At 48.8% G+C, this 27728-nt stretch overlaps 1 protein-coding gene across 1 annotated transcript; it reads right to left on the bottom strand.

Annotated features, from left to right (window-relative positions):
• Positions 1–16440: 16440 nt before the first annotated feature.
• Positions 16441–19793, bottom strand: LOC126535373 (uncharacterized). Its single transcript, XM_050182257.2, has one exon. It carries the CDS (start codon positions 19791–19793, stop codon positions 16557–16559), a length of 3237 nt encoding a protein of 1078 aa, XP_050038214.1. The 3' UTR covers positions 16441–16556.
• Between the last annotated feature and the right edge of the window lie 7935 nt (positions 19794–27728).

The raw sequence follows: 27728 nt of genomic DNA, 5'->3' as shown, positions 1-27728 counted from the left end.
AAGGACATTAAACATAGAGAAATAGGTAAAAAAGGGGATTTCCGCGTGCGACACGGGAGCGACTCTAATGAAATAATCTGATCAGGATTGATCCAATCAGGCGTTTTAATGCACTGCTTACAGAATCAAAACAGTTTACAAACAACGTTAACGCCATTACAAGTGCATATATCTATAAGTAACTTCAGGATCTTGAAAGTTTTCATAGAAAACCAGCAGTCATCAAAAACAAAGTGAGAGAAAAAGAGGCACTTAATTGGATGCAAATAGTGGGAACTAAGACGAACATGAAGGTTCACAAAAATGAGGAGATATAAATTCTAAGGCAAAATATGTACGATAAAATTGTTGTGTTTTAGGGGGTGACAGTGCGCGAAGCCAGTGTCGTAGATAAAGTGAGCGGTGCGGAAGGAAGGAAGGAAAACTTTATTTGGTCCTGCAAGTAGTGATAATTAATCACTAAGCGGGCCGCTCCCACGTCGGGACTGGAAGGCCAAGCCTCACGGCCACATCGTGAGCCTGCTGGACAGCCCAGAATTGTTCATCCAGGTCCGGGCTGCGAAGTGCAGCCTCCCACCTGGACGCATCCGTAATCGCCGAGTCTTCAATTCTTTCGCAAGACCAGAGCATGTGTTCGAGCGAGGCTAAAGCACCACAATCTTGGCAATAAGGCTCTGTATACGTCTCTGGATAAAACATGTTCAGTCTCCGTGGGCAAGGATAAGTACCAGTCTGTAGTAAGCGTAATGTAAGTGCCTGAGCCCTGTTTAGTTTAGGATGCGGCAAACTGTAAACCCTGCGATTAAGAAGGTAATACTTCGTGATCTCATTGTATGTGGAAGCGGAGTCTCTATTCTCGGGGAGTACCGCCACGCCGTTGCGCGGGGCAGAGCGGAGTGTAGAACACAACTTAATATCGAGAGCGAATGGGTGAGCGCAAGAAGCCGACGATGAAGAAGCCACGGGCGTTACATGTGACGCACCGTCCAAACGTAATGGTTCCTTTTTTTCAAACTTAGAAGAAAGGAACCATTAAGGGTCGTACACGATGGGTAACGTAGAGAAAAGGAAGGAAGAAGAAGATATAAGGACGAGACTCTAAAATCCCGTGGTGGTGCTCGGAGGCAAGTGAACGCCGAAGAAATCAGCGTCCGCCGGGAGTGGGAGTAAGCCGTTAGACCATGGGCCCGAGCCTCCAGAGTCCCACCGCCAGAACCAGGACTGCCTAGCCTCCGGAGCTAGGGCAAGGTCCCACCGCGCGATGAGTGAGTTGTCGGGCCGCAGGCTCGAGCTTTCAGATTCCCATAGGCTAAACCTGGACTGTCTACATTCCTGAGCCAGTACAAGGTCCCATCGCGTGACAATCTGTAGTTCGCTCAAGGAACGACCAGTATCTTCCGTCGACGACGCCTCGGCGCTCATCCCTTACGCGACAATGTCCCAGAACTGTTGGTAAGCCCTATCCCGCACACTTTCTACTGCCCCTGTGTATTCGGACACACCTAACAACTATACAATCAGAATAGCGGCGACTTTGATTAATGAGAACTGTGTTTGTTATAAGCAGTGCAGAGGTGCTCTTGGTCCTTCTGTGTTGCTTTTTCTATCGTTTGTTTATGTGTGCTTTCTTTCCACTTTCTATATGTAAATATAAATTCTTCTTTCACTTCTGAAATCAAACGCTCTCATCCTTCATTTGAATAGAAACATGGATAGCGATATTAGTTTAAGTTGCTTTCCATGAATGAACCGTGACAAATCGGCGTCCACGACAGGATTTCAGGGTTTGATACAGCCGTTGTTTTTCATAAGAAAGAAAAAAAAATGAGCACGCGAGAGTTATTGGCGCTGGAAGAACGCATGGGGTTGGAAGGAGTGGCACTGCAAGCAGGGTTCGATGAGCGAGATGCGCGAGCGTGCGAGGAACGAGCTGCGGAGAGAGAGGCGAAGAAGTACCAACTGGATCTGGTGGGCCGCAACTTACAGTTGCGCCTTAATGTCACAGAAACGGAAGGTCATAGCGGAGAGGCAAGCCAGCGACGCTCGTATGGAAAAACGGGTGCTTAAACTGCCCCTGAGAGTACCGGAGACTGGTCCCGCGGAGCGAACGGTGGTTGACCCTGGGCTCCAACGAGGTGCGTCTTCAGTCGTGAATCCACGCAATTTTATACCGGTTTTCGTCTGAACAGATTCGAGAGGGTGGCGACAGGTCAAGACGGGCCTCGGGAAAAGTGGTCAATGGCTCTTAGTTTATGCCTAAGCGGTGAAGTTCTGAAAGTAATTGGGCGATTGTCACTTGCTGACTCTCTAGAGTATGACAAGGTTATGTTGGCATTGCTCCAGCGTTTTTGTTTCATGGCTGAAGGGTACAGGGAGAAATTCCGGAAGAGAAATCCGGAAGACGGCAAAACTGGAAGGCAGTATGCCATAAGGCTTCTAAGCTTTCCTACTGCTGGATAGAAATGTTCCAGACAGTGAAGGACTTTGATTCTATCCGTGACTAAATTGTGGCTGAGCAATTCATCGTCAACTGTCACAGTCAGCTGGCGCTCTTTTTACGAGAGAAGGATTGCAAGACTCCAAATAATGGCCGAAACGGCTGGTATTTTCCTGGAGGCAAGAAGACTACGGAACTTACTAATATTTTAGAATAATGGTGAAAACACAAGTATAAAGGCGAAAGGAGATAACCCGGCTTCAAAGATGAAGATCAGCATGCTTCGTATGTGGACGTACGGGACACAAGACTTCTGATTGCCGCAATAAGGTGAAGCAACTATATTGCCCTTACTGTCGGAAAACTGGACATGAACCCAAGAGTTGTGCCAAAAAGAACAGCACATCAAAGCCAGCTACCTCTTGCCTGCTGTTGCCCAAGGGCGAGACCTGTCCGCAGCAACCCACAGACGATTGCGACGACTTGAAACAAGACAAGGACATCACTGGTACGGTGAAGACGCAACCGCCATCTAGTACATGTCGCATACCAGTTTTGCCAGGGGTCAATGGACAAAGGGCTCGCGGCTTAAGGGACACCAGAAGTAATACTTTGGTTGTTCGCAAATCACACTCGTGCCAGATGAAGCCCTCACTGGCACTACGGCTACTTTGTGGTTGGCGGATGGAAGTAGCATTGTAGTCCTTGGGGCCGAGGTACAAGTTATGTCTCCCTACTTCTCTGGGATAGCGATTGTCTATTGTGTGATATCACCGCTATAAGTTTTCATAGTGTGAAATATACGTGGGTCGCATGAGGCCAATGACCCCGACGATTCTTGAAAATTTTCTTCTAGGAATGATTGCAATAAGAGAGAAGTTCACTGTGCGGACGAAGGAAACCTGGCAAATGGAGTTCTGGTTGGTATAAAAGGCACTAAGAACTAAAAACTTTCCGGGAAGAACAAGAGAAAGACGGGACGCTTGATGTATGTAGAGCCAGAGTGGGCAAGGAATTTGTTGGCAAAGCATCAACAGCTTTTACGCTTGTCATCAAGAAAGGGAATTTATATCGCCACTACTTTCTATCCCCTTGCAAAACCTTTCAAAAAGCAGTAGTTCCAAACTCCGTGCGAGGTCAAGTGTTACATTTGGCTCATGAGAATGTCACGTCTGGACACCAGGGTACCAAGAGGACGACGGATCGCGTTCTTGAGGTTTTGTACTGGCCTGGCGTACAAAAAGAAGTCTGCAGACACGTCAAATCCTGTGACGCCTGCCAAAGGACTTAGCCAAAAAGCAAGGTGGGCAAGGTGCCTTTGGCATGGATACCGTTGATCGACACCCCTTTTCAACGCATGGCTGTTGACATCATTGGACCTCTAACACCCACTTCCGCAAGCGGTCATCGATATATACTCACTCTTGTGGATATTGCGACTCCTTATCCAGATGCTATACCTTTGACAGCAATCCATTCAGCTACAGTTGCGGAAGGACTCGTCGAGATATTTTCTCGCATTGGCTTCCCACGCGAAGTTCTGTGCGACCATGCTTCATGTTTTACATCGGATCTGATGAGGTAAGTCAATGGATTGTTGGCAATCAAGCATCTTTGTTGCACTCCGTGTCATCCCATGTGTAATGGTATGGTCGAGAGGTTTAATGGAACCTTGAAACAGATGCTATGAAAGCTTGAACAAGAAGAGACAAAATCTTGGAATTGCTTGCTTGCGCCTCTTCTTTTTGCATATCTTGAAGCCCCGCAAGCGAGATTCGGGTTTTCGCCTTGTCAACTCCTTTATGGCCGCCATATCTGAGGACCCCTAAGCAAACTGAACGAGTTCTGGACTTGGGAGCACGAAAATTAAGAAATCAAGATGGCATGCGGATAAGTGCTAGATTTAAGAGAAAGTCTCGAGAAGACGTTGGAGCTGGCACAACAAAACTTGAGCCGAGCACACATGCAGCGCGCCGAAATATGTGATGTACTAAGTACATATTACTAGTACATATACTCATTTCCCCAGACTGGAAAGATGTCCCAGCTCACTAAAGCGTTGGCATGAATAACGTTCATTGAAAATTAGTAAATACCCATTGCAAGTGTTGACCATGTTGCTTAAGCATGGTTATGGTGTCATTGAGGATACCTTGTGGTGTGGGTTCGATTTCGCTCAGCATCGTATAAATTTAAAGGATTTTTTTTTCATATGAAAGAGGCTTACTACAAGTGGCACGTACCTAGTGACCGAAGCAGGCGTCAAAGAGGTTCCTTTGAAGACCAGCGCCAACCACTTTGCACGTACCTAGTGATTGACAACGGCTTGAGAGTTGCACTGGACAGCGCTACCCACCCAGACCCGCATCTATATTGACCCATGTTGGCATGCTTTAGTTTGGTTGAAGAGCGACCCATACAGACTGCCACATACTCAGTGACCTTTGTTTTTGTGGCGGATGGTTGGGACACTGTTCTCTTAGCCCCACAGTCCGAGGCACCACCCATCTACCACGAACTACGCTGTGACCCAGGCGGGTGGGAAAGCAGTTATATAAAAACATAGATACCTATAAGCCTACATAGATTGTTAACCCCGCGACAGTATGTGAAGTACCCGAGGGATGCTAATTCATTATAATTATTACTAAAGTACTTATTAATACCTCTAAAGGCGTGTGATTTGAGCAAGCTTTATAAAAATACTTCCTACTCTCTCTCCTCCTTTTCCTTCACATTGGAGTCTTGTCTGCCGAATTTTACGACATAGAAAGTTAGCTGAATGGCATACATGGAAATGGCTCAAGCACACTCATTGTTGTAGAAATCAGTTTTGTCACCCATTCTGCACAGGACACTACAGTACTGCTGTACAGGATGCAGCCAGGATGCAGCCAAGTGAGGAAGCCACAGCATTGTACTCTACTCTCGACGTGGAAGAGAACTTGTGGGGTACTAGAGGGTCAAAAGTACTTATTCAGAGCAGAGAAGCTTGGATGGTGGCCTGCACAATAGCACACCTATGAAACGTAAGGCACACAGGTCAGGCCTTTGATGGTGGCAGTCGGGGAACTTTCGTTTAGCGTAACATATCGGTAAGGCTGTAGGTAAAGGAATTTTCGGTAAAAGAGCTTGGGATCCGTGCCCTCGAAGAAAACTCAACCACAATACACGAAAAACACCGTCACATGAAACTTGGCTATGAATTCAATTCGACAGAGGAAAGCGCACTGGAGAATACACTCGAATATATCAACATTTATCAAGCTAAAATGGCTGCATCGTTGGCTCGTCTCCTACTTTATATGTTCGGCACGAAAGCCATAGCCGTCTCACCAGGCAGGAAATATGAGACATATATACAAATTTGATTGATGCTGATTATTATTAGCATAGAGTGTCAAGGTTCCCCAAGCGTTTCAGCCCCACACTAAAGATAATCAATGCCTTGGACAGTTGAGACTAAATACAGCAGAGACTAAACAGCCAAGCGTCCACGATCACCCATATACCTCGTCATATCTAAGGACGGAACATTTTCGCCTATTAAAATAAGGTGTGCACGATACTCTAGAACAACTACGAACATTCTATTGTGTCATCAGAGGAGGCAAAACTATAAAGAAAGCTAACAAGCGAAGCCTCATCGGTCGCAGACAATGCTTTTGTCCAGTAGCAGAGCGAGTAGCGCCACTTCTTATTAAGGGTGTAGAAAAGGCAATTCTGTCGACATAGTCGGCACCGAATCTGTGGGTATTGATCCGTGGGGATGCAGACCACGCAATTCCCACAAATTCTGAATCGCTGCCTTCACCTGTGCTACGAATGTCCGGCTCACCTAGAGCTCGTCGTGGTCCTTCGTCTTCAGCCTTTATTTTTGCATATAAACTCTGGTGCTCGTCCGGCATCTACTAAGTGATGTACTCAAACAACGCGGTCATATCTAAATGATCATACAAAGAATCTAACAGGAATATTCTTGTTATTACAAGCAGAGCAAATGCTTACAGTTTTTATTAACGAGAACGATATTGTAACAAAATATAATGCTGGAAAGGCAGCTCGGTGGCGGTAGATTCTAGGAGCGTTTGGACGGATCTGCGAAATATAACTTAATGAATAATGCTGCAGCAATTAAAGCTTCAAAAAAATAACAAACGAAGGCCATGATTACCTCCCGTCCTTTGTTGATATTTATTCGGGATAACGCGCAAAAGCCTGAAGTACTGTCACCGGTGCGCTTCGTGTTTGAAAGAATGCCGACGACCATTCATTCGTTCGAACCTTATAGCAGACGAGACATGTTGCTCTTGCACGCGCCTCTCGTGGCACTAATTATATAAGCCTGCTATTTCAGATATCTTTTATAAAAAGTGCTGAAGAGATTATTTGTTGGAGCTTCGAACAACGTCGAGCGAACTCAAGAAAAATGGTTGAGTGCTCGTGCGAAAAGGTCCCTTGAAACGCTACGTGTAGAAGAGTGCCAGCATTATGGAAACATTTAGGGTGGAGACGGCACGATGCGGCCCAGCAAATTTATATCAACCAGAGGAACAGAAGTCAAGCTACAAACACACGTGATGCCAGCCTTCGAGATTACAGAACAATGAGCTTAAAAATACTTCGTCTGGGGGAGGTTGTTCGTCACAACATAAGTAAAGTTGATAACTTACCGCTGCAGCATCGTTTTCGCAAAAAAATTAATTAGGGATCAAGAAGCGTGAGCTCCGCTACCGGCGGGAAAATGGCGGTGTACCTACAGCGCACGGCCTTCGTGTTTACTACAATGGCCCCGCGGAGATAACCAGCTGTCCTGTCGATTCAAGAGGAAGATAGAACGAGCCGGCCGTAAAATGGCTTCAGGCGCTGCACATGGACGGTTTCACGGCCACGACAGCGTTTGTCCGTAGGTGTCATGATAGGCTCGACGACATACTTCACAAACGACGTCAGCGCAATTACACGGTAAGGTCCTTGGTATTTGGGTACAAGTTTCAATGATAGGCATCTGGTACAGCTGGAACACAAAACGACACGGGAATCTGGCAGAAATCGGGAAGAGATGGGATGCCAACGGCGCGATCATCATCCCGTCGTAATTTTTGCTGCAACTGGTCGGTGGTCATGTGGGAACGGCCGAGCTTGAGGCATTCTTCCGCGGCGCGAGCAGCTTGAAAAGGAGGCGTACATTCGGATATGTCGGGCCGGCACGGAAGCATGATGTCCAGTGGAGTAGAAGATTCGCGGCTATAGAGCAATGAAGAAAAGCCTGCATTCGCGTACGGAGCAGTAATCAAGGCATGCGTCATGAAATGTGGAATACGATTGCATTTGGTGTGGCCAGACGCGACTAATTTATATAGCATGTCACCAAGCGTGCGGCTGAATCTCTGCTTCAAGCCATTAGATTGAGGATGGTAGGCAGTGTTCGTGCGATGGAGAATTCACCAAGGAGTGCACTGAAGACTTCCGAAAAGACAAACGTCTTCTGTCGCTCAGCAGCTGGCACCGTGCGCCATCCCGGAAAAGGATTTGTCACAAGAATAAATACGCAATATCGCTGCTTGCAGTGGCTGCTATAGCGGCTGTTACCGGGTACCCCGTGAAGTATTCCAATGCAATGGTTATCCAAAGGTTCTTTGATTGCGTGCGTGGAAAGATCCCATAGAAGACAATTCGAATGCGATCGAAGACCTTTACGTTGCATATAATTGGTTATAGCGGACTGGAGGCATGCTGAGCAGGATTCTTTCGTAATCGGCATTGCAGTCGTGATTGAATATACTTCAACATAAAGGTTTACTTGCATCCGCCGTGGTTGCTCAGTGGCTATGGTGTTAGGCTGCTGAGCATGAGGTGGCAGCATGGAATCCCGGCCACGGCGGCCGCATTTAATTTTTTGTTAAAGTTTACTTGCGATGTCAATAAATCCTGGATTGAATGTGTTTGTGCGTTGTGAAGAGACTTCTGTGTGAGCATTAAGCATCGCCATGGAGGACGGAGCATATGTCTATCTGCATTGCATATGTCGAGGTCTGCGAGGTAACCGCTTGCAGCCATCACTACTCGCGTCAATGCAGAATACAATCCCGGATCTCAGAATCTGCCTCTTTCATGGCGCCACGGCGCATGCGCCCTGCTCTATCGGAATAGTCGCGAAACGTTTTGGAAGGGTCGCGCGCGTTGCCGCGCTCCGGAAAGTCCCCCGAAAAAAAAAGCGCTCGGACGCGCGCTGCTGCAAACGCTCGTGCCTTGTACCGCTTTGAAACTCTACCGTTAGCTCGACGTCGGTGCGGTGCCGAAAACGTGCGTAGCATAAGACCGCAACTCCAGATTAAAAGAGAAGGTGGCCAGGGCACCGTCCGAGTTGTCCGGACTGCACTGCGAGCCAGGTAGTTTCCGCCTTTTATGAATGACTCATTAATTTAACGAAAAACCCGTACGTTACACTTGGGCGACACTTAAGTACATGACGTTTCTAACGAAGTCTTTTTGCAGCGTCGGTCCTCACTTGCTGGTGGTGGCAGCGCGTTCATGACGGCACGTACTCGTAAGGCGCGGCAACACTGGGTCGATACGAGACCGACAAGACGCTCAATCCAATGATTGATCGACTATTGTGCGTCACTGAAACCTTGTTATCATACCAGGGTGACAACGACGCAACCGACGAGTGCGTGTTGTACTGCGAGAGGGTTTGTTGTCGAAGGCACCGGCAAAATCAGCGTGCCGATAATCGTTCGACCGAACCCCGCGCGATCGGCCGTCGAACCGACAACACAATAGCGACAGCGTCTTCGCATGTATATATAATTATACGTGCCCAAAACGAGTCAAGCACGCCCACCAAGTTGAAATGCAGAAGTTTTAACCCTCTCAAGCCGTGCCCACGAAGTTTGAGGCAATGTCGACCCTGTTCAGCGAAGGTTAACCTGGCGCCGTGGAGTGCGTGCACTAGCTACCGGCGGACCTGAATTGAAATGTAAGCAGTTAAGTCGAACGAAACAGCTTTTATAATTCAATTCTGGCCTGAGCGATTTGAAATCAGCTACACTTCACTTTGCACGGCGCGTACAGAATAAGCGGTAAGCGGCGACACAGCGCTGTGCCAACATCTGTACGTACGTCACCGTACTTCTAGGCAGTCGGCCGCATTTGCTACGTATAGGGTAGGCCTGTACGTGTTCTTTTGCCGACACATTTCTCAATTTCAGAGATGCACTGTTTGCCTCTGCGTCAAGCGGCAAACAAGAGACGGTGTATTCGGTATACAGCAGCATAAAGGTACGCCTCGCTCATTTATACGAACGTCGCGTGAGCGATGCACTACACGCGTTTTCGTGAGACAACATGGCCTAAAAATGACCACTGATGTCAGCACAGTTTTCTCTAATAATGCTCTATTGCACGCTAAAACTGTAAGTATGATAGAGTTAAAGAAAAGCGAGAATGATTTGACAGCCCGTAATATATGTACCTGGATCAGAGTTGCCGTTGTTTAAGTGGTTCGGCCGCTCATATTGACTCATCTCGGGCTGTAGCAACATGGCACATATGCGCAGACATGCATGTTTTGCTACATTTTGACACTATTTCATATCAGCGATGGACCCTTTCCACAATATTTCGCAATAACAATGACCTGCGGCTGTAGATGTCGATGTAAACAAGTGTGTCGCTTTAATAAATCCGGCGCAGAAGATTTTTGAATATGCGAAACGTCTGAATAATGTGTAAAAAGAATACAAGAAGTGATGTCCAAGTGCAGAAATCAGGGACAAATTCCAAGGCAGCCGTGCCTCCAAACGGAACTCAGCGTGCCTTTATCGGCCGCACTGTTGGCAGAACAGCACACTCAGGCCTGATCACCCAGTAGTAACTGAGTGCTTGATGGCTTCAGGAAGGACATGCTGTCCCGAAGAAGCCATTAATAATGATTCGCAATGCACGAAACGCACAACCGACGCGCACTCAACGTGGGCGCAGGTACACAAATCAGCCAGGAAAAGCCGCAGGACCCTTCCAAAACGTTCTCAGCGGCGTGTGGCACAGGGCAGCACAGGGCAGCACAGGGCAGCACAGGCCTGCACAGGAAAATGAAAGAGGCGGATTGGTAGCTTGACAGCGCAGGGGTGCTATAACGTAAAGCTATTCCAAACTTTTCTATTCCAATTCTGCTATCAGCCCTCCACAATTGGTCAAAAACTTTTTTCGACCACCCCCACTTCACCTGTCTGTCACGCGACGTCACGAACCCCACGATACCTCCCCATCTGATATGATGTGTACACACTGATTATGCATGATTTGACAGAAAAAAATAAAAACAATTATTTCTTGTTCGACCCCTTTTCGCCATTAGCCCGCGGCTATTGGTAAAAAGTTTTCGGGCTGCACCCACTTCACCTGCCTGTCACGCGACGTCACAAAACCGCAAGAACTCACCGCGTCAAAGTGACGCGTACGCGATAAAGATGCATTAATATGCCGAACAAAACGGACGTTTCTTCGGAATAGCCGCAGGCTGCCCCGCTCCGAAAGGAATAGAAGATAGCTGCCGCCGATCACTCAGACGCTGGCTACTCGCACCTGCCGGAGAGCATGGGTGTATTTGCGTATAATAATACTTATTGCGTGGCTGTGTATCGTTTTCGAGCACTTTCGGCACGTTTACCCCCTCATTCTGCCAACTCTTCTTTGCTGAGGGTCTGTTTTAGCGTCATTCTTGAGCTTCCGTTGCATGCCGCCGCGATTTTTGACCAGCCACCGCAAGCTAAGTAAGGGAAAGCCCACCAATCGTAGACGCCGGCACCACCCTCTTCATCGGGTTATCGACTTTCAGCGCAGTGGCTCGGGCCCATAGAATCCCTCTCCACTTGAGCGTTCTCCTCGCCCCTTGTCAGCCAATTAGATACGACAAGCCGCTCAGTATAGGCAATGTTATTCGTTTTTCAAGCAAACAAAAGTTACCTCCCATGAACGAGGAGAGCGTTTGATTGGTCTGTTCAGACAACCCGGCGGGTGACCACCCGGTGCTTGCGTTGGTGGTTACGCAAATTTGACGTCAGCAGATTGGAATAGAAACATATTGGAATAGTTTTACGTTATAGGGCCCCAGGGCTCCGCAAAGAAGAGAAAAAGTAGGTCGGTTCAAAAGGGCACGAAGCAGAGCACTAACGCACTCATCCTTGCGCGGCTCCGATGCCATGTGGCACCGCGCCGGGAAGGAATTCACCTTGTTGAAGGCATCGGTACAAGCTGGCAATCAAGTGAAATTGATTGAATCACTCCGTGAAAGCTGTTTTAAGAGAGCTATGGTAGTTGCTAAATTCTCAACGAAGTAGCGGAAGTATGAAGAAAGGCGAGTGAAGCTGCAGAGTTTTTCAGAGACGAAGGTGTTGGAAATTCGGTGAGTGCTCGGAGTTTGGTGGTGACAGGAATAATGCCGTATTTGAATGTCATGTGCCGACGGAAGTTCAATTGAAACCCGCCTCCAGTAAGACCATACGGATTTTGTTCTAGCCGGCAGAGGAGAGTGGGGAAGTCGGGAAAACACAACCAAATCATCAAGGTAACATTGATGTTTTCCACTTCTGGCCAAGTAGGAGATTGTCCATCTGGCGCTCGAAAGTTGGGGGGTATTGCAAAGTACCAATGACACTTTAGTAGTGTTGTTTGCTGCGCGAGTTAGGGTATGGTGACAGTATAGGTGGTTACAGCAAGTACAGACGCGAGTGAGTGTTTTCCTGTCCATTCCCTTAACTTGTGCTCGTGTATGCGTTTGCTGGAACCCCTTATGTGCTACCTATAGCATGACGCGAAATCTATATAGGCGGTCTGGTGCGACAAATGCCATTTTAAGTGGCTAGTCTGGCCTCATGGGGACTTCCCAATAACTTTTAGATAAGTCCACGGAAGTGAAGAACTCCGCGCATTGGAGGCACTCAAGGGCGTCATTATTTCTCCGCAAAGGATGAACATTTTTGCGAATTGTTTTGTTTGGACGACGTTAATCAACCCAAAATCGAATTGACCCACCTTCTTCACAAAAACAAATGGGGATGCCAAGGGTTGCTAGGATGCCGCACGATGCCGCGGAGCTTCAGCATCTCAGCGCCTTAGTCGTCGATTACAAGGCGCTTTGTCGATGACACGTGATGCTTGCCTTTGTCGCAGTGGCCATTCGTGCCCGTGTCAATGCGGTGACAAACAGATTACGTGCGTCCCAATGGGGCATGTTGGCGGACGAAAAAAGAGCAAAACGTGCCTAGGAGACGTAGAAGCTGGGCGAGTTGGGAAGGAGTTACAGTGTCGGCGATGTAGCAATTCAATACATAGGAAGACCGGGCTCTTCTTTAGGACTACAGCTCAGCGGTGATGGAACATGTTGGTATGCCGATGTTGCTAGAAGTGTTGGTGCTCTGAACTGGACCAACGCTTTCACCACGGAGCAATGTGAGGGTATATGGCAACTGGTTGCTGACGGGGGATCTGGTGACACCGTCGCAAACTTCTAAGAGAGCGAAAAGCAGCGGGGAGCATTTACTGTAACCGAACCAGGCGGAAAGCGTACAAAGGGTGTTTCTGTCGTTACAATCCTAAAGAACAGCATGGCAAGGGCAGACGAAAAGTATGAAATTCAGATGCCTTCTTCAACGAATACTTTATGGCTGCCTTCCCGGGCATCAATATACGGGGCCTCGCAAAGCACAGCGAATTCCACTGCAGCGTGGCAACAATCGATGACGGCGCGATTAGCGGTCTCAGCGTAAGTCCCATCCTAAAATCACGTGCTTCGCGTGCGTAGTTGCATTTAAATGTTGCAGGCGACCCACTTACGAACACCGGTTTTGTCGTTTTTATCCCTCAGGTTGGCGAAACCGATTAAATAAAAGATGACGTTGAGTTTCATGGTTTCATGCGATTTGTTCCGGTTGCTAGCTCCCTCATACGATCACAACGAATTTTCGACGCCGTTGTCGTCCATGCCACTGACGTTGCCAGTATCTCGCTGACGGAGGGCACCAGCACAAACTTGTGCTGGCGATGTCGGTGATGTAGTCTGCCTGGCGTTGTCAGGTTTGACGCACGGGAAAGGCCGGCTGCGCTATTCCAATATGGACGAAAACCATAGCAACATCCGCCAAAATCAAAGGCAAGAAAATATCTGGGCGCCGCCGCCGCGGCCAGCAACAGCAACTATATATATATATATATAATGCAGAAATATAGAAATACAGAAATACACAATAACATAGGGCAACACCAAGAAACAACGAAAAAGTGAGCACCTCTCTGTATCTAATGCTCAAACCAAGCGGGCTGACAAACCATACGTCTCATGCCATGTTCTGCACGAAATCTATTTCGGAAATTGCGTTTTAGACTGCCCTTTGTGAAATCAAATTCTGTGTTTTTACGCACTAAAACGAGAATACAATTATTAGGCGCGCCGCAGTTGGTGACTCAGGAATATTTTTGAAAAACTAGAGCTCTTTCCTGTGCACGCAATGCAGCGTACAGGGATAGTATGCCATTTTGCCCCAAATTATAGGACAGCATGGCCGGTAGAATGTGCCATGAGCGCAATAACATGTTGTACGTGCTTCTGGGAGCAATGCTTATCCTTTGTGTTCGTGTCGCCTGCGGTCGCCTGCATTACAATTTCGCTTCCATAACGGCTGTAAATAAGGTACTGTATAAAAGAACAGAATAATTTAGAAAAGCGGCAGTGAATTTCGAAGCTACGACCCCACGCTAACAAGCCGAGTGCCCTACCCAGTGGGCTAAACGTAGATAGTAAGCCTATGCACTCTGCTTTATGAAATCACGATAGTTGGACCAAAATATCCACATTTTCAGTGCCAAGCATGGCATGACGAAAGTGGTGACGTCATAATCACCACTGCTTACTCGTGAGCGCCCGCTTTTCGTTCTATGGTAGAAGGGCAAGGCAGCATTACGTCACGAATCGAAGTGCACCGGCTTCGTACTGTACAGGAGGCTTTGGCCAGGCGGCTCAACGCGCTCGCTTGACCGTAAGGAATTCATTACTTGAGGGGCGGGTCAGCGGCGTTGCATTGGGCAATAATGCTTTCACATACACGAATCATAGGAACAGTTTAACTGTCATGGGTTTCTGTTTTTCATTGAAGATTTTCCTGTTTCGTCATTTCATTATTGCCACAGTTCTTTTGCCATGCATTCGTGGTCATGCCAAGATCGCTGTCGAAGACCATGTAGAGTGAGTGGCATAGGCACTGAGGCAGTGTATGTCCCATACAGCTGAAACAATGAAAATGCCAGATTGACCAACAACAGAATGTAAATGAGGGTGTCTACAGCAATACCGTGTACCGCTAGATTGTTTAAGGTGTAATCGTATTACCGCCAACCATCATCTTGGCAAGGGTTATGCCGAAACTGCTTGCTGTACTCGTGAACCACACGCCGTAGAGGTCTATAGGCGGTTGGCTACGTCAGTATCGCCCTAGACTCGAAGATCCCCAGCTACGTGGTGAAAAGGCACAATAAGGCGAATTGCACAGTCAGCTGATTCTCGGATATTTCAAATTTAAACATTGCGCTCGATACTTACGCTTGCTCTTTTAACAAAGCTGTGCTGCTATACCCGCAAGGTTGCGTCACCATGGCGCTTCCACTTGCGATGTGCGATAGCAGTGTGCATAGATATAATACGCTCGTTGCCTTTCTTTTTGTTGTGTTTATCTTGCTGGCCGCCTTCGGGGGTTCGATGAAAAAGGTTTGTTTTATTATTCTGCATATCCCTGGTGTGCGTTAGCGGAGTCAAGCGGAAATCTTCGGACAGTAGGCACCGCGGCTGAGTGGCGGAAATATTGATTACATAGATCATAGGACGTTCAAAAGGACTCAATAAAATTTATCCACATATATTGGCTGAAAAACTATTTCTTAATTAGCCAGGAAAATTCACAAGTAAAATTGTGCCGCTAGCGGGCTAAGACTGGTGACCAATCGCTATAAGTATTATGACCTTATAATGTACCGTATTTTTGAAGAATTTGGCTAAAGTTTGTTTTGATTCCTTCGACTTGTGAATGCACATCCCCATTTGAATTCCATCGTCATTTGATTGCCTGGCCTTATTAGTGCACATTTATATTACGCAATCTAACTATATAATTGACTGCAATGACAAATTCTCTTGTTTAAGTGCGCACATGCGCAAGAATGTTTAGAACTACGAAACAATTCACCTGTGAATACGATACTTTCTAATGGCAAATTTTAGCGAAGCTGTAAACGTGTTTTCATTTCACGATATATTGCGTAGCGCGGATAATCTATCTCGGGCGGCTCGTTGAAAACAAAGCGAAGTGGGGCGCAATGACCTCGCTAATCTGGAGAACTCGAGAGCAAACGCATGAGTGACACGTGGGCTCTATTCTCACCAGCCGCCAAAGAAAACCTCTGATCATGGAGCGCTTTGTTTCCATACAGACGACGTACGCTATTATAGTGCCATGCCGTCACCATAGTCGCCGCAAAGCCCCTCGTGCGCGGCACTACACTCTTCGTCTCACGCTTCCGCGACATCCTCCTCCTCCGATTTCCTCCTCGCACTCTTTTCAGCATCACCGATATTTTCCTTCTCCATTGCGCTCCATGTTCACTCTAATATTTCGCCCTGCTCGTTCGCTCTATTACGGGGTAGGAAGCCGACGCCAGTGATTGCCACAGGAACGGGTGCCTAAGCGCTGCGCTCTAAAATCTACTCTGACAGCACATGGCGAAGCATTTAGTAAAATACAGCATTCGCAGAGGCTAAGAAGTACAAAATGTAAACATACCTACAGGTACAAAAAATTAGGATGTTATTAATCGTTTTTATTCGGAAGAAATTGCACAACACATAACGCGATAACCCGATTTTTGATACCAAATAAATACAAATATTAAGTTTAATAATACTGTTCCCACAAAGTTGAATTGAAGTTTGTGAGTGAGTGAGTGAGTGAGTGAGTGAGTGAGTGAGTGAGGAAACTTTGTTGTGAACGCCTGCAGAACGGTTAGCCTTCCCCTGTTAGGGAGGCGTTACCGTGACGCGGCCATGACGTCTTCGCGGCGTGTGGCGCCTCTACTTCGGCCGCGGCCGCACTATTCCCTTTGGTCGACCGCGCCTGCCCCTCTGTTGGGGTGGCAGCCTCCCTCCGGTTTCGCTCGGTCGTTGCCTTTCGAGGGCCGCCGAGATCTGCTGGACGGCCTGGGTTTGGACATCTTGGTCATAGCATCTCGTTGCGGCCTCGAGCCGCGGCGGGATCGTTGTTATTGTTGCAGCTTCATGCGGATTCTTGGCACAGTCCCAAAGGATGTGAGCTGCAGTGGCTCTTTCCTTTCGGCACACACAACACAGATCACTTTCATAAACACTTGGACACACGTGCCTCATCAGCACCGGGGTGAATAATGACCCCGTTTGAAGTTGTCGATATAAAACCGCCTCCTTACGGGTCAAGCCCGGATGAGGTGGCGGCATAGTCCTTCGCTCTAGTCGGTACCATTTCACAATTTCGTTATAGGAAGTCATTTTGTCCTTGGTTTCCCACCACCACGACGTGTCGGCTGTAGTAGCAGCGGCACGGTTGGTTAGTCCTCGCGCCGCCGCGTTCACCGTCTCGTTGTGGTTAGCGTTGCCGCGATCCGACACATCACTGCCCATGTGGGCCGGAAACCACTTTATCACCACACACCGACTTTCACTCGCGAGATCGACCACACGCAACACACGCGCGGCTTCACCACACACCCTTCCTCTGGCGTAATTTTTCACTGCCGTCCTAGAATCACAGAGCACAGTCGTGCACTCGGGGTCGGCGATGGCCAAAGCAATGGCCACCTCCTCGGCTTGATGCGCGGCTCGAGTCCGCACACTCGCAGCTGTTCTCGTTGCACCGGTCGATGCCCCGACGACTGCAGCGGCGAATGCCTTTCTGTCATGTGGATACTCTGCCGCGTCCACAAACACGGCACCCCTGTCTTTGGCATGGAGATCGATGAGCGCCTTGGCCCTCGCCGCCCGCCGCTCTTTGTGGAACTCAGGGTTCGTATTCCTTGGCACCGGACATACCCGTAGCCTTCTACTAATTGCGTCCGGTACAGGCACCTCTGTATTTTCGGGTCCCATTTCCTTTGGTCCCAGGCCTAGGTCACGCAGCACTTGTCTGCCCGTTCTTGTTTCTGATAGCCGCGCGAGCTGAGCGGTCCTCTGCGCCTCGGCGATTTCCTCCAGGGTGTTATGTACTCCCAAGGCCAGGAACTTGTCGGTGCTTGTGCAGTCGAGAAGTCCGAGTGCAGCTTTGTACGCCTTGCGTATGAGCGCATTGATCTTATTTCGTTCGCACTGCCTCCAGTTGTGGAAAGCAGCAACGTATGTAATGTGGCTTATAGCGAAGGATTCCACTAGCCGGGTGAGGCTTTCTTCCTTCATGCCTGCTGTTCTGTGCGACACCCTCTTAATGAGGCGGATGGCCGTGGTGACTTTGGCCGCCAGACGGTTGACCGTCTCGCCGTTGACTCGTTTGCGCTCAATCAGCATCCCCAGCACTCGGATCTTCTCGACAACCGGGATCATGTGACCACCACTCGTCCTGATCTTTATTGTGTCTTGCTCTCTCGCAGGTTCGTTGCCTTTCGTCCTCCTAGCTGTCCTTTTCGGAGGAATCACCAACAGCTCAGACTTGCTTGGGGAGCAGACGAGCCCAGACCCGTCCAGCTGCTCCTCGATAGCGTCAACCGCCTCTTGCAATGTATCCTCGATGTGTCCGTCGCTTCCTCCTGGGACCCAGAGCGTTATGTCGTCGGCATAGATGGTGTGTCGGACCCGCGCCACTCGTGAGAGGCGCTCGGCCACACCTATCATTACAAGGTTGAAAAGCAATGGCGAGATGACTGAGCCCTGGGGGGTCCCGACACTGCCGAGCTTCTTCTTTTGGAGCCGCAGGTCACCGGCGATGATTTCGGTAGTCCGCTCCGTCAAAAAATCCTTGATGTACGCATAAGTTCTCTTGCCCATGTTTAGCCGTGACACCTGGGCGAGAATCGCTGAGTGTCTCACTTTGTCAAAAGCACTCAGCAGGTCCAAACCCAAGATGGCTCGCTTGTCTTTCGTGTTGGTAGTGTCATCGAGGATTTCATTTTTCAGTTGTATCATGGCGTCCTGAGTTCCGAGCTTGTTTCGGAACCCGATGACGGTGTTTGGGTAGAGCCCCGAATCTTCCAGGTACCTCTGCCACCTGTTCATGAGTACATGCTCCAACGCTTTGCCCACACAGGACGTAAGCGAGATCGGCCGGAGGTTCTCAATGTTGGGTGGCTTGCCCGGCTTGGGAATCAAGATGGTCTTGGCTGCTTTCCACTGCCGGGGTAATGATCCGGCTCGCCAGCAAGTGTTGAAGTATGCCGTGAGGTTCTCGATGGCCGCTTCGTTAAGATTTTTTAGCGCTCTGTTCGTAACGCGGTCGGGACCAGCGGCGGAGTTGCTGTTGAGATCGTGCAGGGCAACCCTTACTTCCCATACTTCAATGTCTCGATCTAGCCACTCGTTTGCTTCGCCTAGGTAGTCCGGGTGCGTCTCTGTGGGAGTGACCGGGAGGTACTTGTCGTCGAGGCGTTTCTTCACTTCGTCTTCCCCGTGCTCGGTCAGCGCCCTGTGGGTGATCTTGGCCAAGTTGTGGTGCTGGTGAGACTTGGTCGTGGTCGCATCCAAAAGGTGCCTCAGCATGCTCCACGTCTTACCGCAGTGCATCTGGCCGTCCGCTGCGTTACAAACCTCATTCCATTGCTGTGTGCATAGCACTCGGCTGTGGGACTCGATCTCGCGGTTGAGTTCGGCGACCTTCTTGCGTAGCTTTCTGTTTGTCCTCTGCGTCTTCCAGCTTGACAGGATGGACTGCTTGGCTGCGATGAGGTGGGCGAGGCGGCTGTCGACCCTGTGGACACGCTCGTCCGTCTCGACTTCCTTGGTGGCCTTTTCTACCTTGTTTACAATCTCGGTGGACCACTGCTCAATGTCCGTAATTTCGGTTTGCTCCTCGGGTAACAATCCTCGAAACGCGTCCCAGTCAGTAAATCTATGTTTCCGAAGGCTTCTGCCAACTGCGTCGTTACCACCGAGCGGGACAACGACCTCCACAATGTAATGGTCACTTCCCAATTCGTGGCCCGTGTTGCGCCATTCGAAGTCCTCCATACCACCGCCATTACTCCTGACGAAACTGAGATCGGGCGTTGTGTCTCGGGTGATCGAGTTGCCGATTCTTGTAGGGTATGCTGGGTCGGTCATTAGATTTAGTCCCAAGTCGGTAGCATCTTGCATTAGGTCCCTGCCCTTTGCCAATGTTTTGGGGTAACCCCAGGCTTGATTCGGCGCGTTGAAGTCCCCGCAGATTACCAGCCTGTTGTCGGGCCCCGCGACTTTGCACGCTTTGTGTAACAGTGCTTTGAATTTCTGCTTTCCGTGTGACGGGCTACTGTACACGTTTACCAGTTTACCAGTTTGTGAGTGAAATATACGGTTATAATTCTAGGCGTGCTTCGCGCAACAGTTTCTTTAAGCAAAGAAAATTATTATTTGTTCACAATCGGCGTTTTCTGTTAGTTATGCAACACAAAACGTTGGTAAATCCCTCGGGTTTCATTTTATTAAGCTCACGAAATAAAACTGGCTTTATATTTTGCAGGGGATTTACTATGGAGGATAAGAAAGGTAAGTGCGCCTGCACTCTTCACATGTGAGTGAATAGTGACATGTCAATACAGAAAAAAAATATATACTATTTGAATTAGCATGTATAGTGCTAGCACAAAAACACTGTTTTGAAATGTTTGAACGTCACAGTGTTCTTGAGCCCCCTTCCTATGATGTGACAAAATTTTTCAAATGAAATTTTACAGTGGAAGGAACTGGAGCTGCAACAACGGATACCAAAAATAATAAGTAAGCCATAGAGCTATGCCCAAGGCGATTAATGATTTTCAGGAAGCTTTGTGGTAATTGACGTCGACAGAAAAGTCGCAATAAAGGTGTGGACTTAACTTCAGTTTCCTGTTCTAGGACAATATTTTAGGTCTGATGCACTACGCACAAAGTATGCACAATATACTTGCAACAGTTACACAACGTGCCAAGAGTGGAGAACAGAATAACCATACTTTGCAAATGCTTTTGCAAAAGCGGGCATTGCAAGTTTGTGCAGGACCTTGTACGAAGGGTGTTTAGGGGCGGCTTTTCAAAATATTCTTATTCAGGTGAAGAATAGTAATAGTATTCCGTATTATGAGTCCCACAATACTGTTTTTTTAGGTAACCTTGGCTAGGTTGTTGTGCTTTGGTGGCGGTGGGAGCAACACAAAGAATAGACATCATTTTGAGCGAATGTGTACTGTAAGAGGGGAAGGTATGCGACCGAACACGAAGAGGAAACGAAGGGCACACATTCGGCTGGTGTTTTCTGGCTTGGGTAGCGATAAAATTGTCTTTGAATTATTCTTGGCTATACTTTTTTATACAAATTGAATGAAGAAGGTTGTTATAAGGTGCAGAATAAATTATACTGGCACAATTTCGCCACTCAACAATGCACATTATATCTGGCCACGTTACATTCACACAGGCTATATAAATCAAAAGATTTACGCATGCTGCGGCGACATTACGCAGAGCACAAAATTCTTAAACATCACCCTGAGAAAGCGAATAGTGGGTGAAGTTGTTTACTTCAACATCACAACACTGCAGCGTCTCATAAATGTGGTAAAGACAAGTCCGCCGCAAAATATCATTAACATCGGAGACTTCAATGACGTTTGTTTATTCCTGCTGCCCTTATTGAGCCCCTGCTTCCTTAGGAGCAACCAAGACGACAAAACAGCAGGGAGTTCACCGGCACTGAGAGTGCTATTGCCATTATTATCAAAGACAGCAGCAGCTTGTGCAGACCTTATTCGTGACCTCAACTAAAAAAAAAATCAGCTGTACCCGTTTCCGGCTGATCTAAACCGCCATATTTTTGCCTTCTGGTGTTACGCTTATTGTTTTCCCTTTTACCGCTTTTTTTAGTAAGCCACGAATTTTGTCAGGCTACATTCCTTTTGCTTAGGCCGCTGGCTTTTACAGCGAGTGCTACTAGAGTGCGTGTACCCTTGACTCAGTGAACAATTTTAGCGTGAACGAGCTTCACAGATGAGCGGCACATAGCTTCTGTCAAAAAAGGAATTACCCATGTTGGCCGGACGCCTTGTTTCAAACCGCGTTATATCAGCACAGCAAGATCAGGATCAACTCTATAGGCCATGGACTACTCCGTAATCCAAGTTGAAGAAAAAATTTGGACACGCACGGACGTACAGACAGAGTGACCCAGACAGACAGACATACAGACTGCAAACGGAGTAAAGTTGCCAAACAACTCAAATCGTATTTATATGAAAATAACGAATAACGTCATAAGAACAGTGCCAGTAAACGTAAAATGAGACAAATGAATGGTTTTGAAAGGAAATGTCTTGTGAAGGAAAATGTGAATTGTAACCATTGTCAAAACATTTATGTCCTGAGCATTCATTTGAAACTTCACTCAGTTTGCGGTAGGTCTGTCTGTCATTGGGTGGCCTGTTCTCCTCAAAAAAGTATCACTGGGTTGTCCAGAGTAAAATGACTAGAGCATCTGACTGTCGTGCCTAATGCTCTAGCCGTTTTTAGCTGTCGTGCCTCGGAAGAAGTAGTGGACGTGTCCCACATGTGCTCCTCAATTTTTCGGCAAAAGGCCAGGTAATTCACACCAACTCATGCAAGTTCTCACACAACGTCATCCGTGTAGTTAGAAGGACCGTGTGGATTCAAAAACTTGATGTGGGAGACCATTTTTCTCCGCTTTAGGAGGATTTTTTCTACGAGCACAGTGTCGCTGCGAGCTAAGCGTAAGGAAAGCAGGGCCTAGAAGCCGTGCTTAGGCGTGCTCCGGCGGGGCCATCGAACTTGACGGGGACCTAGAGGCGAAGTGCTTCAAGAAAATGGCGTCCTCTGTGCGTGTAGAAGTGGAGGGTGAAGAAATAATGCCGGAGGAAGTTTCCGAGAAGTTTGGCTGGTGTGTCGCTGGGAGAAGAAGACTCAGGAGCAAGAGAGCAAGCTAAGCCTAACGCCGGTCAACGGAGGGCCGGCGGCTGCCGGGCTTCGTCGCCCACATCGGAAAAAATTCGAGAGCAAGCTACTCAAGGCAGCGAGGATGCCTGTGTTGCCTAGGCAAGATATCAAGATCGTCATGCATCCCAGGGAAGGTCTGAACCTTGGGGAAGTATCTAGATTCGAGATCAGCCGAGCCATCGTCGCAGCTGCGAACGTGAGTGGCGAGGAAGCCACGCAAGATGTTATCTGCTCGAACAAACAGCAAAACATAGTTCTTATCAGTACGCCTAAACGAGAGAACGCAGACCGCGACTCAGCAGTCAGAAGCCTCACTGTCAACGGCACGGCACACGAAGTCAGTGCCTACGAGACCGCCCCCCACGGCACCGTCAAGGGCGTCATCAGGGGTGTCCCAATCACGGACACTATTCAAGAGATCAAGCGCTACATCGTCCAAGAGTATAATCCCACTGCTATGCAAGCCAACCGCATCGGCAAAACGACGACTGTGGTCATCGCATTCGACGGCGACAAGGTCCCGAACTACACCAGATACGGCAACCTGCTGGCCGAGTGTTCGCTGTATCGCAAGCAGATCGATGTGTGCAACCGGTGTGGTCGCATCGGTCACCGGATGGACGTTTTTCCTAACCCCGAAGACAAGATATGCCATGTTTGCAGCATGTAGAATCCCGAAGAAAGCCACGTTTGCAGTAACCCCAAGTGCAGCCTCGGCGGGGGCTGATTCAAGACGAGATTCAAGACGCCATACGTCGTTCGTAAACGGCGTTGGGAACGTCAGCAACAAGAGGTGCAGCAGCAGCGGCAGCGGCCGAGGGGGCCAGCGTGGCAGGCGCCGGGTGGGTGTCGTAGCCGCTCCCAGACAAGGTGAGGGATACGAGCGATACAAGGTCACTATCGGCAGCTGGGGCTCGCAGGCGCGAATGCCGTTCGAAGTCCAAGTCAAAGACCCAGAGGAGCAACGGCGCCGAGAAACAGGTGGGCTGGGCAGCGAGGTCTCCCGTTGCTCTCGACAATAGCAATTTTCCTCCCCTCCGTCCCTCCCGCCCTTCCAAAGACAACGAGTGTAGACACTGTTTGGAACTTAAGCAGATGATAGGGAGGCAGAACAATCAAATCAAGAGCCAAAACAATCAGATAAAGGGAATGATGGAGCGTATCGAGATGCTCACAACAAAGAACAGTGATAATGACGTCAGTGCAGTTAAATGGAAGGTACCCATGGGAGACACCACCAGCCCTGCTCCGGCGCCGACCAAGCCGATCACGCCACCGGAGCTGATCACGTCATCGGCGTTGACGAAGTCAGTGACGCAAGCTCCACAGACAGAAAGGACAGTTGTTGCCATGGAGGAAGAGAAGGCCGAGACCACCGTTCCTCCGACAATGCCGTCAGTCATGAGCATGCTTACGCCGATCTCCAGCCAAGTTTCTCAAATGTCTTCGCAAGTGAACAATCTAACAGTAAGAATGGCTAATGTGGAGGCCAAATGCAGCCAACTCTCCGTTAGAGTCATGACGTTGGATGCGAAAAATAAGCATCTGACCGTTGCCAAGATGAAGTTACCACGACTTGATCTACGGGTCAGGCCGCGAAAAGTTGGTTCCATGCGCAAATCTACCACTCAAAAAGTAGAAAATGGCGAAGACTACAGGAAAGCAGATAGAGACTGCGAACTTATTTCAATGGAACTGTAGGAGCATTAGAAACAAGATAGGGTAGCTACAACTACACGTTGATAAATTCGACCAGAAACCGGGTATCATCGCGTTACAAGAGACCAACGGCCGGGCCAAGCTCGCGGGATACATTACGTATACTGACCCTAGCGAAAAGGGTACTGCGTTTTTGGTCCGCAGCAACGTGGCAGCCACACAGCACGTGACCGCTCAGTGAGGCTTCACAGCAGAAGAGTGGGGGCTGACAAGAACATTTTCGTCCTCAATGCTTATTGCCGACCGTCCAGCAGGGTGATTGACTTTGAAGGCACCATATTGGACAGCATTAAAGAAGCAAGAACAGGAGCGATTTTAGTGCTAGGAAATTTCAACGCGGCCCATACAATGTGGGGTTACAAATATTCGTCCAAAAGAGGAAACCAGTTGCTGAAAGTTATATAGGATCACGACATGGAGGTGGGAAATGAACAGGGAGTACCAACCAGGACAGGCACTAGCACGGTCAGAGACACCACTTCTGATCTCACGCTAGTTCGGGGGAACCTCCAAGTAAATTGGCGTATCACGGCAAAAATCTTGGCTCAGATCACGACATAATTTGTGTAACCCTTGGGGGGACAAACATCAAAACAGAACTGGGTCAAGCCAATATTACAGACTGGGACTGGTTACGTAGAAGCGCTGACAGGGAAAGGTGAGGACGAGGATCAAGACACTAAGACGTATGCGGCGTGGGTTAAAGAGGAACGCGAATTTGTAAAGAAATTTACGCAGAAGATTACTACGACTACGCAAGTTCCCTTCGTAGATAGCAGGCTTAGCCACATGTGGGCGGCCAGGCACGGTCTTGCTCGAAGGTGGAAGAGGCGAAGACATAACAAGAAGCTTCGCAGACATATGCACGCGCTCAACAAGCAGGTGACCGGGTATGCGGAACAGCTATGCAGGGAAAATTGGATGAAGATGTGTGACTTCCTGCAAGGCACACTGTCTAGGAAGAAGACTTGGAAGCTGTTGCGGCACCTCATAGATCCGTTAAAAAGCAAGAGCGCATGCGCTCGAGACCTCACAGGAACGATCAACAGTTACGACAGGGACCGGGAGAAGCTCATTCGTGAACTCACACGTAAATACCTCAAGACCTAGAAGAGCGGAAACCCGACTCACGAGTATGAAGGGGAAAGCAACGTCGAGATGGACTAAGCCTTCACCGAACTGGAGCTGGTTGCGGCAATCGATGAAAGTAATCAAGGCAGCGCACCGGGAATCGACAGCGTTACATACAAGATGCTAAAAAGTATGAGCGACAAAAGCCGAGCTGAACTGATAAACCTCGAAAACGCATCCTGGAAGAAGGGTTCGTTACCAAGAGAATGGAAAGAAGCTGAGGTCAATTTCATTCCCAAGTCGGTGAAACCAACCCACATCAACAATCTGCGCGCCATCTCCCTCACGTCGTGTGTGGGGAAGGTGGTCGAGCGTATGGTTTTCAAGCGACTACAGAGACATTTGGACGTCACTGATCAGATGCCACCGACCATGTACGGATTCCGGAGGCACCGAGCACGCCAGACGTCTTGGTGTAACTACACGAGCTGGTTATCAAGCAAGCGAAGACTCCTACGCCAAGAGCTATCCGAGCGCTCAATCTCAAGGGGGCCTTCGGTAACGTCGCACACGAAAGTATTCTCCGTGACCTGCGCCAAACGGCGTGCGGAATGCGAACATTCAAATATGTGCCGGATTTCGTAAGCATTAGAAAGGCAACGATCAAAATTGGAGAAGAGAAGTCGAAACTGATAGCCCTGGGAGACAGAGGCACCCCACAAGGATTGGTTCTTTCGCCGCTTCTCTTCAGCGTGGCACACCTCCCTCTCCCGGCTTTGCTTCAACACATAGAGGACATAGATCACGCTCTCTATGCAGACGATATCACTGTGTGGACGTTGAGGGCAGGGTCGGAGAATTGGATGGAGGAGACCCTTCAGAGAGTGGCAAAGACCGTGCACGAGTTCGCTAAATTGTGCGGCCTGAGTTTCTCGCTACAGTAGTCAGAGTTACTCATCATCAAGCCAAGAAGAAAGAAAGGAGACCAAGAGAACGCCCGCATCACCCTCAATGAGACGACCATAACGCCAACCACTTAAGCACGTATCCTGGGTGTCATCTTACAGAACAATGGCAAGGTGGGGGCGTCGATCGGCAAAATCAAGGTTTCAACGGAACAAATCTCGAACATGATCTGAAGCGTCACAAACAGACAAAGAGGATTGAAGGAGGACGATGCACTGACACTCGTCCAGGCCTTCGTGACGTCGCGCATCGTTTATGCGGCGCCGTACATCAAGTTAGTCAAGAATGACAGGGACCAGTTGAAGGTCATTGTACGCAAGGCCACGGAAATGGCGCTGGGCATGCCGAAGCATTCTTCGACCGAGAAATTTCTGGGCATGGCCAAGCACAGCGTCGCTGAAGCGTTAATAGAAGCTCATCTGTCTAATAAAAGAGTTCGACTCAGTCAAACTTCGGCAGGACGTCGCGTTCTTTGCAAGTTGGGCTGGCAAGAGGCAGAGTGAAAGAAAACGGGGCCGTTACCCAGGTTGTGGGCGCATAATATCGACAGTAAGTCGCTGCCTCGAAACATGAGGTCGGGTCGTAACAATGGCCGCAGAGTGGCTCGTATAGCGGCCTTGACGGAGACTTTAGATCAAATAGCAGAAGAGGAAGAGGGGGTCACTCTCTTCACAGACGTGTCATTACCCAAGTTTTCGTCGAAAGCCACGCTGGCAGTTACGACGCGGGATGTGCTCGTAACCTGCGCCTCCATCAAGACGTCTTTTCCGGAGGTGGCAGAAGAGGCCGCGATAGTGCTAGCACTCGCGCATCCCAAGGTGAGAAGAATTGTCACTGACTCGCAAAAGGCGTATAACAGCTACAGAAAGGGGTGGGTGTCTCTTGTGGCACTAGATATTCTCAAGCGAAAACGCGACGTACCTGAAAGGAAAGTTGAGTTGATATGGACACCAGCTCACTCTGGGCTGAAGGCCAACGAACTTGCCCACCAGTTCGCCCGAGAGATGGAGCACGTGGCAGAGGAAGGTGAGCCACAGTCCATAATTAGTTACAGGTACATTACGAACCAATACAAGACGGAGAGGCGCCGTTACCCCGATCCTCACAAATCGCTTAGCAGAGAACAGCTAGAAATCTACAGGCAGATACAGGCAGGATCCTTCCCACACCCTTACCTTCAAAACAAGATGTACCCGGAAAGGTACGAGAAGGAATGTAATTTCTGCAATATTCAGTTAGGTACGCTCCAACATGTCATTGGTGTATGCGATTTTGTCAAGGCAATCCCCCCACTTCTTACCTGCCCCACTTCCCTACCCCATCCCTAATCCATCCTTATCGAGGGATGGGTGA

Source organism: Dermacentor andersoni, chromosome 7 (genome assembly GCF_023375885.2).
Source record: "Dermacentor andersoni chromosome 7, qqDerAnde1_hic_scaffold, whole genome shotgun sequence".
NCBI lineage: Eukaryota > Metazoa > Arthropoda > Arachnida > Ixodida > Ixodidae > Dermacentor > Dermacentor andersoni.
The sequence above is the reverse complement of the archived record's forward strand: the minus strand, read 5'-3'. Positions and strand labels throughout refer to the sequence as shown.